The 13,867-nt window shown below is 32.3% G+C and overlaps 2 protein-coding genes and 1 pseudogene across 2 annotated transcripts; 1 reads left to right on the forward strand and 2 right to left on the reverse strand.

Annotated features, from left to right (window-relative positions):
- Positions 1 to 1,161, forward strand: LOC101495230 (enoyl-CoA delta isomerase 2, peroxisomal-like). The gene has a single exon (XM_004497780.4). It carries the CDS (start codon positions 252 to 254, stop codon positions 972 to 974), a length of 723 nt encoding a protein of 240 aa, XP_004497837.1. The 5' UTR covers positions 1 to 251; the 3' UTR covers positions 975 to 1,161.
- A 1,004-nt stretch (positions 1,162 to 2,165) lies between these two features.
- LOC101499265 (uncharacterized) lies at positions 2,166 to 5,261 on the reverse strand (annotated as a pseudogene).
- Positions 5,262 to 11,614: 6,353 nt separating this feature from the next.
- On the reverse strand, positions 11,615 to 13,041 carry LOC140920096 (zinc finger BED domain-containing protein RICESLEEPER 2-like). Its single transcript, XM_073367411.1, has 2 exons — positions 12,539 to 13,041; positions 11,615 to 12,269 (listed from the first exon to the last, which is right to left on the reverse strand). The coding sequence occupies exons 1-2, from the start codon at positions 13,039 to 13,041 to the stop codon at positions 11,615 to 11,617; spliced, it is 1,158 nt and encodes a 385-aa protein (XP_073223512.1).
- Between the last annotated feature and the right edge of the window lie 826 nt (positions 13,042 to 13,867).

Here is a 13,867-nt window from a genome sequence, read left to right on the forward strand (position 1 = left end):
GATTTTATCCTCATTTCTATATCTTGGTAGAGATACCATACTCTATTGAAGACATGATTATTAATGAAACATCTTTGAGCCAAAAAAAAAAAAAGAAAATCATAGTTATTATTGTGGGAGTAAGGAAATATATTATAATTACTTAATTGACCATTTCTTAACATGAACACCAAAAACATCTTCCACTCCCCTCGTTCTCTTCACACGACAAAAAACACTCAATCTCAAACGGGCACATAAGAAACACAACTATGTGTACATTAGAGAAAAGAGGTTCACTGTTCATTTTAACCCTAACAAGCCACGACGACGAACAACACCGTCTGAACCCCACACTCCTCTCTTCCATCCTCACCGCCATTTCAAAAGTCAACTCCCAAGCCACCGTCGGTTCCGCCCTCGTCACCACCGCGCACGGAAGATTCTTCTGCAACGGTTTCGATTTCCGGTACGCTCAAGCCGCCGGGAGTCAGAGCGAAGCCCGCATCCGCCTCCGCCGTATGTCAGACTCTCTCCGCCCGGTAATCGCGGCGTTGTTCTCCCTGCCGATGCCGACAGTCGCCGCCGTCTCCGGTCACGCTGCAGCAGCCGGACTTATCCTCGCCATGGCGCACGACTACGTCCTCATGAGGAGCGACCGCGGAGTACTCTATATGCCGGAGGTGGACCTCGGAATCACGGTTCCCGACTACTTTGCCGCCGTGGTGACGGCGAAGATTGGGCCGGCGATGGCGCTGCGTGATGTTTTGTTGAGGGGGATGAAGGTTAGGGCGAAGGAAGCGGTGGAAATGGGGATTGTGAACACGGCGCACGATAGTGAGGATGGGACAGTAGAGGCTGCAATGCGCATGGGGGAGGAGTTAGCAAGGAAGAAGTGGGTGGGTGACGTTTATGGTGAAATCAGGAAGAGATTGTATCCTCAAGTTTGTGGTGTTTTGTGTTTAACTCTCCAACCCATTGTTTCTAAGATATGATCATTTGTTTTGTAAGGAAACATGTATAAGCAACAAATAATCTACCAAGTATGAAATGTAATGTGATCATTGATATGTAACATACGAATAGGAAAGAGGGAGAAAGGAAGAAAAAACAAATATTTATATCGAGATTTTATGGAGTAATAACATAATTTTTTTTATAAAAAACTGAACAAACTTGAAAAAATAATCTATGTGAGGGAAAACTCTTAAGCTAGCTTTCTACTATTACTTTACTTTTTATAATTAATGGAGTGTCTTTTGGTTCGAACTCAGATTTATCAAGAAAGATAGATGATCTCAAAGTAATATAGATTGATGAAAGAATTGTTAACATTCTAACTTTAAGTTAGTATAATATTTGAATTGGATTAGAGATTTAGAATGAAATCTGTTTTTTTTATAGACAAATGTTAGTATGGTTAATAAATTAATCGTAATTTAGTTAGTAGTGATGTGGGATTTATATAGTAAAAAATGAATTGTATTGGACTTGGGTTAGTCTTTAATCCTTATTCTAAAAGAGTGCTTAAAAGAAATTTTTTGAAATGAATAATAAATCGTTAAATCAAAAACTCTTTACCCTTTAAATTTAAAGGGTTAAGATCTCAATATTATTTTTGTGTTGATTTCAACATGAGACGAGTTTGATATCAATGAAATCATTTGTTTAGATAATGGATAATTTGAGTAGTTAAGAGTTGATTAGTAGAAATTAGTTAATAACTTAATGAGTTAGTTAGGTGGTTCTCATGAGTTGTTATTTTGGTTAAACAACTCTCAATTGATAGAGGTGAAAGATAGTATTGAAGAATTAAGTTGTAAACTAGAGAATAGAGAATGCTATAGTAGAAAGGGAGAGTGCTCCTTTGGGAAAAGATAGAGTGCAAGGTTATAACTTTATTGTTAATATCTTGTATCTTCTCTTTCAATATCACTCCATAAATAAATAAATTATCCTTTTGTTTAGAATGTTTATCATTTGAATTTGTTTTCACACCATTATATTAGGAACTCTTTCTTGCACAAAGAAATTTTCTGAACATCATTATTTAAATTAATACTCTACTAGACTAAAATGGAAAAAAAAGTTGTAGTCAGCATTGTTAGTATGGACTATGGAACAATTTTAATTGTTTCACCAAGCAATTTTTCCCCTCCTATTTTACTTGTGGCCATAACTAACATCTAACAATAGCTTAGCTTAATCTCTTTGTGGACAAGTGTAAGAGAAAGTGGAAGCTTATCAATAATCAAATTATGATCCAAGTGACAAATAAACAAAAAAATCTTTTGGAAAAATACATTCATACATCTTTTCTCTATTTCCTAAATTGTCTTTGTTTTTGGAGTCTTCTTCCTTAGTTGCTTCCTAGGAATTGAGTTCTTGATCCCTATAAAGAATAGCAATGCACCAAAGACTGCTGTGTTCTGTCACCAAAAGTAACCACAATATGTTTAGCACTTAAACAAATGAAACCACCATTTGGAAAGATATCAAGAAAAGAAATTTGAACAAACCAGCATGAAATTATTCAGCAGTAGATTAAATTCAGGGCTGCTGGGTTTATAGTTATAGAAATCGTACAAAAGCGGAGTCGTAATCGCTTGATGCAGAAGCTACAAAAGGAAAATTGTTAATCATAATAGCAACTTCTTCTTACTCTTGGATAAACAACTCAATTGAAAGTTTATAGCATAAGTGCTTATGTATATATTATTTGTATAGGTTCTTGGTTGTTTCCATAAGTATATTTGAGAACTTTATGAAAATAAACTGAAAACAACTTATTAACATGTCATATACTGTTTCCATAAATTCTCCTAAGCAGAGGTACAAATGTTTGTTATAAACTCTAATAAACCAATCAAAACAACCCCTAATATATCAAGGCCTCACCGGAAGAAAAGATCCAAGTGTGCTTCCAAAAACAAATTGAATAACAAAAGATGAAAAGCTTCAATCAGAATAACAACTTCACATTTCAAACTCAATGTCTATTTGGATTGACTTAGAACATGTTTGTTTGTGCGATGATGTAATGGTAAACTTGCGATGAGATTGAAGCTATAAGAGACTGCTTTCGCAACCAATTCGCCTTAGTATGGAGAAAATAATACCACACTGCACAACCAACTTTTTGCTTATTTAAACTCATCTACTGACATAAACTCCTGAGACTGTTTAGAAGAGCTGATGAACACATCTTATGACAAATCATAAGCTCTTTTTAACTTATTTCTAAAAGTTTTCAAGATAACTTTTAGTTTTTTTTGAAGGAACAACGTATAGTTTATATAAAACCAATTAAATTTTATTTTATCTTTTGTTATAGAAATAGTTTATACATAAAGTTTATATGATAAACGCTTATACTATAAACGCTTAATTAAGTAGTTTATCTTAGTCTAAGACATCAAGGCCTTACCAGAAGAAAAGATCCAAGTATGCTTCCAAAAACAAATTGAATCCCTCCAATCCCTTTTAGTAATATGATAGTGGCAATGAGCCTGTATTCAAGATAATTCATAAATGTAACTACAAGTGATTAATGAGAATTGAAATCAATTAAGTCATTAAAAATGACAGTGAGAGAAAAGTTGGTCTTACTTCAATATCTGGTAGCCTTACTTCCAATTTGGAGGACAAAACTTTCTTCACAACATTAAGCTTTGGAATCAACTCCTTTGCAATGGGTCCACCATTAGCATTGCAACATAAGTGCTATATCAATGCCAATGTACTAAAAAAAAAAGTACTCCAAAAACAAATTGGAAACTGAATTTACATCTGCCATGCAGAGAGGATGAAGAGAGAAGCAAAGAGGAGAATCCCATTTTTTTGTCTCTTATGCAAAGTTGAAGGAAAATGAAGTAAACTTGAGAGTGTCTGTGACTAATTAGTAAGGTTGTTAATTTTGATCTGTTTAAGTTAAATCTTTATGATTAAATGGAAAGAAGAAGTTAACGAGATTTGGATTTGGGAATATTTAAAGCAAGTTGAGGAATTCACGAAATCAATCTTATACACGTTATAGGTAAGTAGACAACTGGACACTCATACTCCATACTAATTTCTTACTGGAAAATTGATGCTTCAACATCAAAATACATCCGATTTGTTTTTAATTAAAATGAAAAATCAAGTATATTGTGCATTTGTTTACTTTTTGTGAAGTATTTTTTAAATTTTTACAAGTTGTATAAGTAAAAAAATGTGAGAGATTAATTTAGAGGTATTTGTGCCACATTTGATGTTATAAAAATCATGTTTTATATTCTTTTAAGTTCTAGTCTTATAAATTCTAAAATTATTAAATTAAATATTTTATTTTGAATTTTTATTTTTTAATGTTTAATACCAGTACATTGTTTCATGTACTGCTAGCAATTATACCCCTGCTGTTGCACGGGGGTGGGTTGTTTGTCTATGCATGTTTGTTCAACATTTAATTTTCAAAATTAGACAATTGAGATATTTTCCTTAAGTGTTCATCATTTGTAAATTGTACATTATTATATCATGTATTTCTTTTGTCTAAAATAAGTAGATAATTGTTATTGTATGACAAAAATAAACATATTGAGTTTTTAAAGATTTTTTCATGTTTCTTTGGTGTGTAAACATCAAATGAGCACGATCAAGTGAGTTCTAGTTTTTTATAACTAATTAAATGTAAAGGTGGGGAAGTAAAATTCACTTTCGATATACCCTCGGTTGCCATACCTAAAGTAAAATCTCATTATAAAGATCTTAATATTGAATGCTCTTATGCACACCATTCTAAAATTCACCGATCCATAATCATTCCTCGTTTAATTTTTGGACCTAAATTATTCCTAAACTTCACACACTTTGAATGATAAGTTGCAACACTGTACTCTTTGGTCCCCGACATACTATTGGAACTAAGTTGCTCCTGAAACACTGATTCATAATTAATTTTGATGATAACAATTTGGTTACCAACAAGTAATAAGAGAAAAATTTATCCTCAGACGTTTCTTCTAGTGTGTAGAAGATATAGCATAAATGTATTTTTAATTCTCCTATTAAGATTAATCTACAATTTTGGTCCCTCTATTTTCAAGGTAGTGAAGAAAAATCGTGAAAAACGGTTGCAACTAAACATCGTTAGAGGTGCAACGCTCGCGATCAAACCTTGTTCATCAAAAATTTATTTAGAACCCCGTATTCTTCAACTCAAAAGGATAAAAATCCCTTTTTAAATATAGATCTAAAGATTCTAAACACTATCTTACCTCATTCTTTGGTTGTGACATTCTCTCATCTATGAACTAATTGAAGTAGCAATGCCAATCACAAGCGAATGTTTTAATTGTGACCCTTTTAAAATTTTGATTTATGTGCTTAATTTAAATTAACTCAAGATCAATCTTGGTTAAAACAAAATGTCCAAAATGTTCTGGATATTTTAGAAGTAAATAAAATAAATTAGTTTGTAATGAAGTTTGATTTGTGTGTGCAAATAATTAAAGATAAGAGATAGAAAGATCACACACAAAGTATACTGTTTCACCCAACTCGAGCTAGTCTAGTCCTCACAACCATGAGATTTTCACTATGTGCTTCAGAACTAAGAATGTTCTCCTTCACACATTTTCTCTTGATCACACCTTGATTAATTACAATCTTCACCTTTCAACCTAGACAAGGTTTTTACAATCACCTTTTAGCCTTAAAATGATTTTTACAAACACACTCAATCTAACATAAAAGATAGACTTGAGTTGCAAATGATGTGTATGATAAAAGTTTTTGTGATCTTGAAACTTCTCAACACTTGTTTGAGATAAATAAAAGAAAAACTCAGTAAATGATGATCCAAAAATATAGTGAAGAGAACTGGAGTTTGCTTGAAGAGTTTTTGACTTGTTATGACTTGAATAAGTGTTGGTAAATTTGTAAATTGAACTTTTGCCTTCATCTTCCAATTGATCTTCAATTTATAGATGATAAAATATTTTGAATATTCAGTTTAAATTGAATATATTCGTTGGACACACTTCCCAAGTGTTATATATATTTTAAAGCAATTAAACATGTGTTTATATTGTTATCCAGAACATTCTTGACAATTGAAGAACATTCTTACTTTTGGGTTTGATGAAAAACGTGAATGAGTGAGTGAATGATATGTGAAATGTTAGTTTGGTATTGTTTCCAATCGAATTATGCAGAGCTTTGTGCAAAATATTGTAAGTACAATGTACTTGTGTCCTTGCTCACAACTCATCAATTTGGAGATCAATCTTGAGGTTGTTTTCCTCCTTTAGGCATCCATCTCGACTTATGGGCTTCACCATTGATTTGAGCAGTCTTGACAATCTTTAAATTGTGATTTGGACTGTAGAAAATTAGTTGTTTAATTCTGCCTTTAAAAGAGAATAACCAGAATGTTCTTTTGTAAAACCATAACATTCTTCGTTTCGGTTTTGTATGAGTGCTGAATTTTGACATTTGTTATATGTCATGCTTTAGTACTTTGTACGCATGTTACTTTTTGTAGAGATGCATTGTTGGTATTTTTGTCTTTGTTGTACTTTTTAATCATAAATCTGGAGATTGATCTTATTAGTTGTTCTTGATGTTTTGTTTTGCCTTTGTTGATCATCTTTGAACGAATTTGTCGAAGACGATGTTGTGTCTAGTTATGTTGCATTCATAATGAATGTGGGAAATTTGTGATGAAGATTGACAGTTTTTTGCAACCCAAAACGATATTGATTTAAAGAAGACTTTGTTCTTTCGCATACCAGAATGTTTTTGGATTTATGTTGTATGAAAAAATGTGGTAGCAGGATTTAGAAACTGGCTAAGCATGATGTGCTTTTTGCTAAAAGGTACAACAACATTGTCCTTGTTGTCCTAACTGTCTTTTCTCATCTTAGCTATTAATTTTGGAGATTAATCTTGCTATTTTCTCTTCATGCATTGTTTTTCCTTTGTTGATAATTATGACAAGTATGTCCAAAATAATATTGAGTATATACTTTTGTTCCTTTGTAATGAATAATGGTGATTTGTAATGTAGATTGATGTATTTTCGTAGCCTGGAACGATCTAGAATTCAAGAAGGCTTTGTTCTTCGTAAACTATAATGTTCTTGGATTAATGTTGTGAAGACTATTTGTTTTTCCAGAATGATTTTGTCATCAATTTTTATGCACTTTGATGAAGTAAATGACTTTTTGCTTGTTCACTTATGCAATACATGTACCGTAAATAAAACTCAAGTGCAATCATTAGTAGACCACCATTCGTAAAACTTAATCATTTATTTCATAAGACTTGTTGTCATTAAAACATACATCAAAAAGATTTTTACCTCAACAGTAGTATATATACATTATATGATACTACAAATAATTTGAATAAAATTAGTAGAATGTGAATAAAATTAACGGTTTGACGACCACAATCAGCAATGCAAAATCTGAAACGCATCTAAATCTATTGCTGAAACAACGTTCAAACAATGGATTCTTAGGATGCATAGATATGGGTCCAATACAAATACTAAATATTGGTACCATAAATAATTCAATATTAAAAAAAAAATCATTATATCGATATGTCAATGAAAAATTATAATCTTTTTATATAATTTAAACTAAGAGAGTTAACTTATTTGTATATTAATTTTAAAATATTATTGTAATCTAAAACTTATCACGCGGATTTAAACACAACTTATAATATGTAAATTTTAATTTATTCATCTAATACAAGAGAATTGTTATATAGTCAGAGACGTAAACTTCATTGACCAAACTTCAATAGTAAACGTCTTATAGGGGTGAACATAATATCCGAACCCGACCGGTCCAATAGAAAATTTAAGTTTGCGGGCGAGTTTCTTTGGGTTGATGGGTTTAGCGGGTGAAAAATAAGATTTTACATGGATCTACACGGTCGGGTTCGGATGAGTAATTTGGATCCGTTGGTACTCGAACCCAACCGAATTGTATTATTATTTTTATATTATATATTAATATTATTAGTTTTATATTATATATTAATATGTAAAATGCACACACAATACTACTCACTTTCAATACTAACACATTCACGTCTCACAAAGCCACAACCTGTCAAAGGATTTTTTATTTATTTTAAAAAGCCCAATAACACACAATTCCCTAGCGGCTCATCCCAATTCGCTCTCACTTCAGTTCAAATTTCAACACAGTCACTCACATCCGCCTCACTTTCTCTATATCCCATCTCTCTCAAAGACTCAAACGATCCTCTTTGTGTCTCTGTTGCTCAAAGATCGTCGTCGTCACTATCGTTGTTGTCACCATCGCTGCTGTCTCACTTTAGCCTACAAACATGCAACAAAATCTATCTGGTAAGTTTCCTTTGAAATTTTTACCAAATCATAGCTCTCTCATCTCAGAAAATTTATTAAATGTTTATCTTAAAAAATTGTTCTTTCTTTATTCAATGTTTATGTTGAAAGGTATTATATGCTTTTGTATTTTGTTTTGGTTTGTTCTTCTAATTGAAGTTACTATTTTGTGTTAGGGTTTAATCTTTTTTCACTAACATTTGTTTTATGATGTTTCCATTATGTTTAGGTATTGATAACGTGTAGAGGTTATCCAATCTCATTTGTTTGTTGAACCTTTAGAGAAGGTTAGTTTATTAGGGTTTCTTTTAAGGTTTCTTAATGTATTTTTAAGGTTAATCTATGATTTTTTTTTAGTGTTTTATGATTTCTTAGGTACTCATTATACTACTTAGGGATGGGCAAAGTTCAGTTATGCTTGAAAACCAAATCGAACCGAACTAGTTTTCAGTTTAGAGAAAACCGAATCGAACCGGTTTACAGTTTGTAAAACTGAACCGAACTGGTTCTACAAACTAGTGAACCGATTTAGTACTCCAAACTGAACTGAACCGGTTTTAACTTATTTTTACTTGTACCAAATCGAACTGCTTTTGTATCAAATTGAACCGCACTATTTAATTCCTATAGACTTTTTTTTTTGGAATTCATTGACTAGTAATTAGGGAATTCATTTGGGTTTCAGAATGTTGAAAAATGATTAAAGTCTATCTCAACATGGAATTCATTAACTAGCAGCATGTGGAGCTGTCTTTCCAGATACATATTAAGCCTTGCATTGGCACAAAAATGTTGATCAATCAGAATTAATCAGAAACAGAATCAGATACATATTAAGCCTTCCCAGAAGATATGTAAAACTACATGTTTTTGATGAAGACAAAGATCAACAATTATGGTCAATGCAACAAGATTAAAAAGAAGATCAAATATCTTCATTAATAAGCTTCAAATCCAAACATTAAATGTTAAAATGTAAAGGTATATGATACAAACCAATATTTCAATTACATGAGAACAAGTCATATTTACATATGCATTTAAAGTATTTTCAAAAGTCAAAACAACATTAACAAAGTCTTAAAAATCATATTTTTGACAAAATACATAAGTGTATTCGAATACAGCATCTTGTATTCGAATACAAAGCAAGTCAGAAGAAAAAGTCTCAAAGTTGTATTCGACTACGACTATGTGTAGTTGAGTACACTACAAGTCAGTGGCCAAAATCCTTATATCTGTATTCGACTACAACCATCTGTAGTCGAATACAAAGTAAGTCAGTGGCAAATTTTCACCAATCTGTATTCGACTACACACATGTGTATTTGAATACAAGGTGTAATTTTTGAATATTTTTGAACGTTACAAAGAGGTGTATTCGAATACACACATCCTGTATTCGAATACAACTGGAAGCAATACAATTTTTCAGATCTGGAATGGCTCCAAATCATTGTATTCTTTCATCAACCTCTTGGGTAAATGGCCACGAATCTGAAAAGATGTTTATGGAGTATAAATACCCCATAACTTCAGATCAAACGATTCACAATCCTTGAATCAATACCTTGAACAACTTTGAACAAATTCTGATTTTTTACAAAGTACTTGCATTTCATTTTCATATCATTCAGAAAGGTTCTCAAGTACTTGAATTGTTATTGGATTGTTTATCAATATACCTTTCCTTATTCTTATTCAAATCATATTGTATCACTTGTAAAAGAAAGGAATACTTTCTTAAAAATAGCTTAATCTAAGATAGTGGTGTGCTATCTTAGAAGTGTTGTTAGAAGTTTGTAGCAAGAATCCCAGGGTGGGAGTTGTACATTTTCTGACAATTAGTGGATCAATCTCTTGTGGTGTGCAAGAGGACTGGACGTACCCTTGGTTATAAGGGGAACCAGGATAAATCTACTGTGTTCATCTATTTACTGCACCTTACTATTAGTAGACATTATATTAACTCAGAAAATTCAACTACCATATCACTAAAAACAAGAAAATTTACAAAGTACTTGCATTTCATTTTCATATCATTCAGAAAGGTTCTCAAGTACTTGAATTGTTATTGGATTGTTTATCAATATACCTTTCCTTATTCTTATTCAAATCATATTGTATCACTTGTAAAAGAAAGGAATACTTTCTTAAAAATAGCTTAATCTAAGATAGTGGTGTGCTATCTTAGAAGTGTTGTTAGAAGTTTGTAGCAAGAATCCCAGGGTGAGAGTTGTACATTTTCTGACAATTAATGGATCAATCTCTTGTGGTGTGCAAGAGGACTGGACGTACAAGATAAAATTAGTGGATAAAATTAATGGATCAGAAACAAAAATAGCAATGTCTAATTAGGGTAATGTTGATCAAACAATCTCAGCACATCACCAAACCTTAACAGGCTAATGAATTTTCTAAATATAAAGGTGAACATAAACAAATTCCGAAATATTCTAAAAGTATGATTCCTAAACTCAAATAATCTATTTACTTCAACAATTTTACTACAAATACAATGACGCTAAACAAAATAGAAACAAATGTCTTTAATTGTCAACACTAATGAAACTAGCAGATGATGTTGCGTAGAGCGTTGGAGAAATGATATCTACAAAAAAGAGTATTTCATTATGTTTCAAAAAATTTAAAATACAATACAAAGTTTGTAGAACTAAAAATATTGTAACATACCTTTCTCAAAGGTTTCAAGTTCTTCAAGGTCCTCATCAAATAGATTTGAGAAAGGAGATCATTTCAGTTAATCTTGACTGCAAACAATCACTTCCACTATTGTAGGTGTAAGATTACTATGATGGGGATCCAACACCTTTCCTCTAGTGCTGAAAGCAGACTCTGATGCTACAGTAGACATAGGGATGCCAACACCTCACGAGCAACACTTGAAATGATGGGGAGTCTAGTTGAGTTGACTTTCCACCAATTCAGAATGTCAAACTCAACAAAATAAGGTTTACACTCTTCAGCAAGGTATTTATCAAGCTCATACTTAGGATCAATTCTTTGCCCAATTGATTTTTTATAGAAGCCCATACCATGTATATCATTATCATATTCCTCTGGTTGTGATTCTCACACACTTTGAGAACCTTCCTCCCTACCTTCATATTCTCGATAAGATGACAATTTCGTCTTCAATGCCTCATCATCTACTTCAAAAAAATAATCAAGAAAGTAGTTTACATATCCAAATTTGCAAGTTGGGTCCAATACAACAACAATCAGTAACATCATGTTTATTCAATCAACGTTGCCCCAATACTTGTCATATTTACTCTTCATACTAATCCCCATTGACTTTATGCTTGCATCATTGTGCTCACTTAATAATTGAATCTTCCTTCCAATAGCAAATATCTCCTTCATATATATATTACTAGTAACATATGAAGATCCGGAAATACGCATAGTAGCGTCATAGAAAATCCTCAAAAAGGGAAGCACCGTATTAGCAAAGTCCATATCCTTGGAGAGAGGTACTCTAGGGCCTTTAGCCTTAGATAGTTCTTTGACATACTTAGCATCGACAATTTCTAACAAATCAAAGGCTTTTTTATATATCACAACCATTACTAACATCAAATATGTAGAATTCCATCTGGTTTCCACATCTAGACATATGAGACCTTTATAAGAAATTTTCTCCCTTTCAACGCATCCCTTAAACCTTGCCAATCTTGAAGGAGACGATCTCACATACTTGACTGCTTTCCGGATTCTTGTGATAGAAATGTCCTCATATTTTAAACCTTCATTTACAATCAAACTCAAGATATGTGCACAACATCGCATATGGGTATATTCTCCGTTCAAGAGCAAACAGTTCCTTGCATTCATCAACTTCTTCATAAATTTATTTCCGACATTGTTAGACGGTGCATTATCTACTGTTATGCTAAAGACACGATTCAACTCCCAAACATTTAAACATGTCTCGATTCCTTAGCCATGAACTATCTTGTATGGCTTATGATTTGACAAAAATTCAAGATTCTCTTATGCAAATTCCATTTTTTATCAATGAAATGTGCAGTTAGACTCATGTAGCTTAGATTTTGGATAGAAGTCCATGTGTCCGTTGTAAGACAAACCCTCCCACAATGTTTTGCGATGAAAATTTTAAGTATTTGTCTCTCTACATCATAAAGTGAGCAAATTGCACACCTTAATGTAGCGCGGGATGGAATATCAAACTGTGGTTGTAAGACATTCACAAAGTTTCGAAAAAACATATTCTCCATAAATCGAAAAGGAAGCTCTGCTCCCACAAACATCTTCACAAGCTCCAATCGACATGCCTCTTGGTCAAACATTGAATGAGGTGAAGAGACAACACCTAATTCCTCTTTTGTTGGCTTTGTTGAGGAAGATGCTTTTTGCCTTTTGTGTTGTTGATTATCAGGATGCTCCTTACATCTTTTCAGATGCATAGTCATAACATTTGTCCCATCCTTGAATTTAATCAGGTTTCCACAATAATGACATTTAGCCATTTGACCTGAATTAGGCACTTCAGTAAAGTGATTCCAAGCTTGTGATCCAATTTTATGCTTAGATGGTGGAAGATGAGTTGATATAGCTTCACCAGAAAGGGCAACCGAAGTGGTAGCAATATGTTCTTCATTCTCCATTGATGGAGAGTCCACGTAATCACCTATTGAAGACATCTGTTTAAATAAATATGATTAGAAAATCTACTTTTAATCATTTATTGAAACAAAAGCAATAATATAAACTAAACTAAACAACTTTCATCAACAAAACGAGAACCAAATTAAAACCAGCATAATAATGAGTATATATTTATTTCTATTCATAATGTTCAGCACACCTCTATCCAAACATAAACTATCCAATTTATAATTGTGAATTGCAAAATACCTTATTTTGACATTATAACAAAATCAACCTAAACATGATAAAACAAACAATTCCGTCAACTAGTTAAATCACACATCAAGCATAGATAACAATAAGCAAATGTATCACATCACATTATTACATATGTAATCTGTATATCTTTAAGAAGTTCCATAACAAACTCCCTAGTCTATACCTTATTACATAACTATTTTTACCTTTGCTTGCTATTATTATGAATGTGTAATTCTAATCATATAATGATGCATAGAAATTGCAATTATCTCGCTAACAAGGGAAAACAGGTGTTTCTGTTTCCCTGAAAAAACAGAAAACCAAGCTGTCAACATTGATTCAGATTCTGGATATAACATATTTTATATTTTTTATGTGCTTCACTTGTATTAGGTCACACAAGCGCACAAACATCACACACACAGGGATTTTCTCTTTGCAAGATATCGACACGCCACCAATGTTTTCAGCTTGGTTTTCGTTGTTTTGTAGCAGTAAACTAGCACATCAAAATCATGAGCCAATTGCAAATTCGCTAAACAAAAAAGCCCGACAAATAAACAAATCCAACATTCATCCTATAGTTTGAATTTATTCTATAAGCTATATATATATATA

This window comes from Cicer arietinum, chromosome 4, assembly GCF_000331145.2.
Source record: "Cicer arietinum cultivar CDC Frontier isolate Library 1 chromosome 4, Cicar.CDCFrontier_v2.0, whole genome shotgun sequence".
NCBI lineage: Eukaryota > Viridiplantae > Streptophyta > Magnoliopsida > Fabales > Fabaceae > Cicer > Cicer arietinum.